At 56.2% G+C, this 5,971-nt stretch overlaps 1 protein-coding gene across 2 annotated transcripts; it reads right to left on the bottom strand.

Annotated features, from left to right (window-relative positions):
* Positions 1-228: 228 nt before the first annotated feature.
* On the bottom strand, positions 229-4,429 carry DLX5 (distal-less homeobox 5). 2 transcript variants are annotated; one of them, XM_082398146.1, is made up of 3 exons: positions 3,852-4,426; positions 1,742-1,926; positions 229-691 (listed from the first exon to the last, which is right to left on the bottom strand). In XM_082398146.1, exons 1-3 carry the CDS (start codon positions 4,204-4,206, stop codon positions 362-364), a joined length of 870 nt encoding a protein of 289 aa, XP_082254272.1. In that variant the 5' UTR covers positions 4,207-4,426; the 3' UTR covers positions 229-361. The 2 variants fall into 2 exon arrangements, with proteins under 2 accessions (XP_082254272.1, XP_082254273.1); XM_082398147.1 differs by lacking the exon at positions 229-691 and having other exon boundaries at positions 1,743-1,844; positions 3,852-4,429.
* Between the last annotated feature and the right edge of the window lie 1,542 nt (positions 4,430-5,971).

Here is a 5,971-nt window from a genome sequence, read left to right as displayed (position 1 = left end):
TTTGCTTTCATGGTCGAAATAATTTTATTTATCCAGAATATACAGTTTAATTCTTCTATCTACACTTATTTACATGGTTAAAATAACATTGAAAAAAGTCTTTTGAAAATTTGAGGTCATAGATTTCAAGGCACTATTGATAGTGTCCACAGTTGCGCAAAAAAAGTTCGTCTGTAAAAAAAGGGGGGACGGGGTCCTTTGAAATGCAATAACTTACATGCAAAAAAAGCTTTACACATGAATCTTTTTTGTTTCTGTTTTCCAAACTTCCCCATATGAATTTCTTTTTTTTTTAAAATGATTTTCTAAAACAGCAAAAACACAGTAGTCCCAAAACAGACAGCAAGAGAAAGCGGCCGGTCTAATAGAGTGTCCCGGAGGCCAGCGCCAGCGGGTGCTGTAAGGAGCCGGGCGGCGGCAGGTGGGAATTGATTGAGCTGGCCGCGCTCGGGTACCAGGAAGCCGAGTTCTCCAGGTAGCTGGACGCGGGGGACTGGTTGGAGGTCGGAGGGTGGGCATGAGGGTGGTGGCTGAGCGAGCGGGACGAGCCCTGGGGCTCCCACACCGCCGGAGACTGAGGCGAGTTACACGCCATAGGGTCGCTGGAGCTGGGGCTGTGCTCCGGGGGCATCTCCCCGTTTTTCATGATCTTCTTGATCTTGGATCTTTTGTTCTGAAACCAGATTTTCACCTGAGTGGGGGAACAAAGGCACACGTTACCGGGACACTCAGAGGCTGCCCGCGCGCCTCCCCCAGGGCGGCAACTGGAGGCGATTTCGGCCCCCAGGAGGCCAGGCCCTGTCGTCTCCCCGCAGCTCTCGGCCCACGGTCAAGGGGCTGGGCCAGGGGCAAAGCCTGCATCTCGGGCCCCAGAGAGCGCCCTGTTGGCTGCTGCTGGGGCCGGACCCCCAGCCTTTTGTCTTATGTTGGGGCCGGGGGAGGGGGCGCGAGTGTCCGCGGCCGCGAGCGCGCATGGGTAGGCCTGCGCGGAGCGCGGGCAAAGCAGCGCCGCGAACGTCTCCAGAACAACCGCCAGGGCCGGGTGAGCTAGGGGCGCGGGGCTGGCTACGCGCGCGCACGCGCGCGAGTGGGGCGGACAAGGAGCGGTCTTGCCGTTTCCCGACCGACCCCTTTCACTCCCTCCTCGGCTCCGAGGACATTCTTTATTCTTCCAAAGACCCCCGTGGGGCTGGGGTGGGAGTGAAGGGAACGGGACGATCCAGGGCAGATTTCCCCGTACAGCCCGCCCTCCCACCTCGGAAGGTCAGGCTGCTGCGGCCTAAAGCTCCGCAGGCGCAGGGCGTGACCCGTCAGCTCTTCCGGCTGCTGGCGACGTTCCCGGCTTCCGCGCGGCCTAAGACCACCGAGAGCCCGCCGGGCCCCGCTCATCCCGAGAGGCTCTGCATTGTGCAGAGAACCAGTTTCCCAAAGCTTCGAGAGTGTCCTGGAAACAACCCTCCCCTTGTTTCCAACCTAGGAAACCGGCCCCTCAACGCCCGAGGCTCGAAGGGGTGGGGCTTGCATCTCGGGATGAACGCGGTCTCCATCCCATCCCTACCGTCGCACGGCGGCGACACCCGGCCTGACTCCTAGAGGGAAGGGCGCGGGGTCAGTGTCTTTCTGTCTGTGAGTTTCTCGCGGGCCCTATTGAATCGGCTCCAGCCCGCCGGGACCGAACCCCGCGGCCAAGCCAGGCTTGCACCCCAGGCGGGGCTCTTGCCCCGGCCGCGGCCGGATTTACCTGTGTTTGCGTCAGTCCCAGGGAGGCGGCCAGCTCGGCGCGTTCGGGCAGGGCGAGGTACTGAGTCTTCTGAAACCTTCTCTGTAACGCGGCCAGCTGAAAGCTGGAATAAATAGTCCTGGGTTTACGAACTTTCTTTGGTTTGCCGTTCACCATCCTCACCTCGGGCTCGGCCACTTCTTTCTCTAAATAATCAAAACAGACCCGGTTAGAGTTGTCGGCAGACAATGGCCCTTTTGCAGAACTTGCAAATACAGTCCTTGAATTTATTACCACGCAGCCTTCACTCTCTTTTCCCCATATTACCGCCTTTGCTTCACGAGACCCCTCCCTCCCCATCGTGGAAAAGCCAGGTAGCCTGATTAATTCCCTACTCTGTTTATTCAGGTTCTCCTGGGTTTGTGCAAGGCGCCTTGCACAGCACAACTCCTTTTTCGGCGTCCGGGATTTAGCCCTTGCAGCGGTTCCTGCTTCACCCGGATTCGTTTTCAAGCCCACCCTGTGTTCACCGACGTTTCTTGGGTGAGTCTGGCCAGCCGCTCCCGGGGATTCAAGGGGGAGGCCCCGGGCCGTGGCCCCCCTTATGTCAGCGTCTGTTCGGGCGCCCGCAGAGGCCAGACGCATGGGCAGGGAAGACGCTAAACGAGGTCTCCAAAGTTCAAAGACCCACAAGCAAACTATGCTCCTTCAATTCAGCAGCAAGCCGTCCGAGCCGCCGCAGACAGAGGGCCGATTATGCAGCCCCCATAATCTCCCTGCAGATCTGCGAGGGCACAGATGTGTCTGGTTTCTTTTACAAATAGACTTAATAAGTTCTTGGCCAAAAGAAAAAAATCTTTCATTTATGCACGAAGTTCAGAGACACTGAAAGGAACGAAGACACGCCTCCCCCCTCCACCCACCCCCCCCCTCCCCGCAGTCTTTGAAAGTTTATCAGGAGTTATAGTTCCAATACAATTTGAAAAGGAATCCGCGGTGGGGTGTTTTCGTAGGAAAGGGGCGGCAGGTCAGGACGAATTTAGCAGAATTGTGAGTATAGACTTGGGAGAAAAAAGACTCTCGGAACGCGTGTTTTACAAACGTGCCCTGGGGCCACAAGTCCCCTTTCACAAAAGTACCATCTTATCAAAAGTGCCCATCTCTGGAAGGGGCGGAGAACCTCTCCTCGGAGTGTGTGTGTGTGTGTGTGTGTGTGTGTGTGTGTGTGTGGCGAGCTCCTAGGAGAGGAAGGGTGGAGGATGAGGGCTGTGGTCTCGATTCTGCCAGAGCAGGGGATGCTAATATTAGCAGGATTATTAATGTGCTGGTGGGAAGAGATCAAACCTGACCAGCAAAACCTCTCCTAGGAGACCTCATACCTCTCTTACTGCCCAAGCTCACTAACCCTCTTAAACTCTCCAACTAAGTTTCAAGGCAGACGCAAAAGGAGATGGGAAGGAGAAACAAATTGTAGGCACCTAATGGAGAAAGAAAAAAATATTGCTCCAATAACGTGACCCTTCAGCAACCCTCCTCCGCCTTTAAATGGCTTTTTGTTTTGGGAAATGCCTTGGAGAAACCGCAAGGCTCTCGGCGCGCTCTTCCTCTGGCGGGCTACAGCTCTCCGGCCCCCACCCCGCCCCGCGCGCTCCGGGTACGCACACCACGCTGGCTCGCGGCTGCTCTCACACTAATCCCCGCAGAGTCTTTGAGGCAGCCTTCCACTCCCACTCCTCGAGCACGCTTACCCTAACATCCAGCAAATAACCTTCCGTTCATTACGTAAACGCCGCTCAGGCTGGTTGATTCTTTCGTCTCTCCACCCCTACCCGCTTTCCAGCTTCGCCGGCTTCCGACCGGGCAAGCTGGGAATCCAGCGGCTTGAGGGGTCGCCCGAGGGTACCAGAGAGGAGAGACGCTGGTCCGAACTCCCCCGCAGGCTTCTTCTACTAAGGATCTCTAAAATGCTGGCTCGGGAACCTCTCTTGGTTGCAGAGTCCCGGCCCCCACTCCCTTCCGCCGAGTGCGCCCGCACTGCAGTGGACGGCGCGGCCCCCCGATCTCCCACCGCATCTCGCTCCTCCCTGATCCTGGCTCCCCCTGTGTCGGTCCCCACCCCCAGCCCCCGTACCTGGCTGGCTGGTGGCGCTCGGCACGCGGTTGTAGGCGCCGCCGTACTGGTGGTAGGGGCTGGCGTAGCTGTAGTCGGCGTAAGCTTTGGCGGGGTAGCTGCCCGCGGCGCCGTTCACGCCGTGGTACTGGTACTGGTAGGGGTTGAGCGCTTTGCCGTAGGAAGCCGAGGTAGGAGAGCAGTACCCATGCGGGGCTCCCCCCGCGGGGCTGTAGTAGTCGGAATCGGTAGCCGACGACTCGGGCAAAGTTGGCGATTCCTGAGACGGATGGTGCATGGCTGCGGACGTCTGGAACGGGGCTTGGAAGTCGCCGGATCGGATGCTGGGGACCCTCCTGTCAAACACTCCTGTCATCGCTCACTGGCGGCGGCGGTTGTCCTTGCTGCTCTGCGGCGGCGGCTGCCCGAGCTGGCCGTGGGGCTGCTCTGGTCTAAGCAGACATGGCTGTGGGAGCGAGGGAGGAGGAGGAAGAGGAGGAGGAGGAGGAGGAGAGGCGGCGGCGGCGGCGAGGAGGAGGCTGGGAGTCTTGGAGGCTCTGTCTCCGGCAGGCTGACTGCTGGCTGAGGCGCAGCACAGCCTTGGTTAAATCCTTAATTGCGCGCTTACGCACAGCGGGGTGGATCGGGTTCCATTGGCCAGGGCCTCAGGAGCAGCAGCAACACCCTAACTCGTCCAACTAGTTTGAGCACAACAAAGCATTGCTTAAAAAAAGAGGGAGAAAAAATGAAGGGGGGGGGGAGTGTGTGTGTGTGTGTGTGTGTGTGTTGTTGTTGCTCGCTGGGGGAAGAGGGGGTCCTCAGGCAATCTGTTTTCAGTGAATACTAAAGACAACGCAGAAGCGCCAACACCCAGCTCTGTACTGTCTGGAGACAATGTGTTCCAATCAGCAGCCTCAGAAAGTGCACATGTTTTGGGGATGAGGTCGACCACGGTCTTCCCATGCTCCTCACCTCCCAGCCAGCCTCGAGCTGCATCAAGGGCGAATGTGGACTGAACACTAATATTGAAATGGGGAATCAAAGCGGGGCGGGGAGCAGGGATGTGGGATAAAGGTGAGAAGAAACTGATGAGAACAATATTTTTAGTGGGGCACTGGGAGCCAAGCTGTAATTTACATGTGTTGAAAATTTGTGATTTGGGAAAAGACAGACAAATTTGCAGCAAGCACTTCCTTTGCCCGAGATGAGTTATTTCTCAGACAAGGGAGAGACAAGGATGCTCAAGAATGCACTCTTAATGGCAGAGAGAGTTCCTGCAAGCCCAAATCCCTACAGCGACTTAAAAAATTGCTGTCTTAAGCACAAATAACTTAATGACTCCCAAACTGCTGGTCCCCAAGAGGAGCGGGCAGCCCCACATTTTGTTTGATATTCTAGTCTATTTGGATGCTGTTGGAATAGAGGATCAGTAATTCTGTGTTCAGTGGTCAAAGATTCCTGCAAAAGTGAATGGTCTACTTGTGACTTGTCCTCAGGGAACTAATGGGAACCCTAAGAACGCTGGGAAGTAGACAGAGATAAAAGTTCTTTGGGGAAGTTGGGTGAAGCCCATGGATTTCCCTCTTCCAGCTCCATGGAGGTGGCACCGAGGGCCTGCTTTTCCATTTCCCACGTCCGGATTCCTGTACCCTCAATCCCTTTATTTCTTGCAGTGAAAGCATCTTAGCTCATATGCAAAGGGAGAAAAGGCTCAGGAATCAAACACTTGGTATTTGGGATGCAGAGTTTGCCTTTCACGAAGTGTCACTCTTGCTCTAGTGGTGATCTAGCTGGGAGTTTAGAAGTTTAACATTAGTCAGTTTACCGCTACCCACTTCCTCTCCCCTCAAATAGGACACTCCAGGAGCTGGATCCTGATTTGGGCCCTCCCAGCATCTTCCTCCAGGGGTTCTAAGACCCGGAACCTGGGAGCTCCACCCGACATCCAGGGTGGAACAGGCTGGCTTCTCATCACCGCCTCATCCCTCCCCCGCCCCACCCCCGACCCAACCGAAGAAGAAAATGTCTACATTAGTTGTGTCTAGTCTTAGTTTAGCCTCACTTTGGCTGTGGAGCTATTTTGGCCCAAAACAGGCTAGCAGGAGAGCCGAGGGGGTGGGGGCGGGTCCGGAACTCGGAGC

The sequence above is a fragment of the Balaenoptera borealis genome (assembly GCF_965194805.1).
Source record: "Balaenoptera borealis genome assembly, chromosome: 7".
In the NCBI taxonomy this organism is placed as follows: domain Eukaryota; kingdom Metazoa; phylum Chordata; class Mammalia; order Artiodactyla; family Balaenopteridae; genus Balaenoptera; species Balaenoptera borealis.
This window is presented reverse-complemented; position numbering and strand designations above follow the sequence as displayed.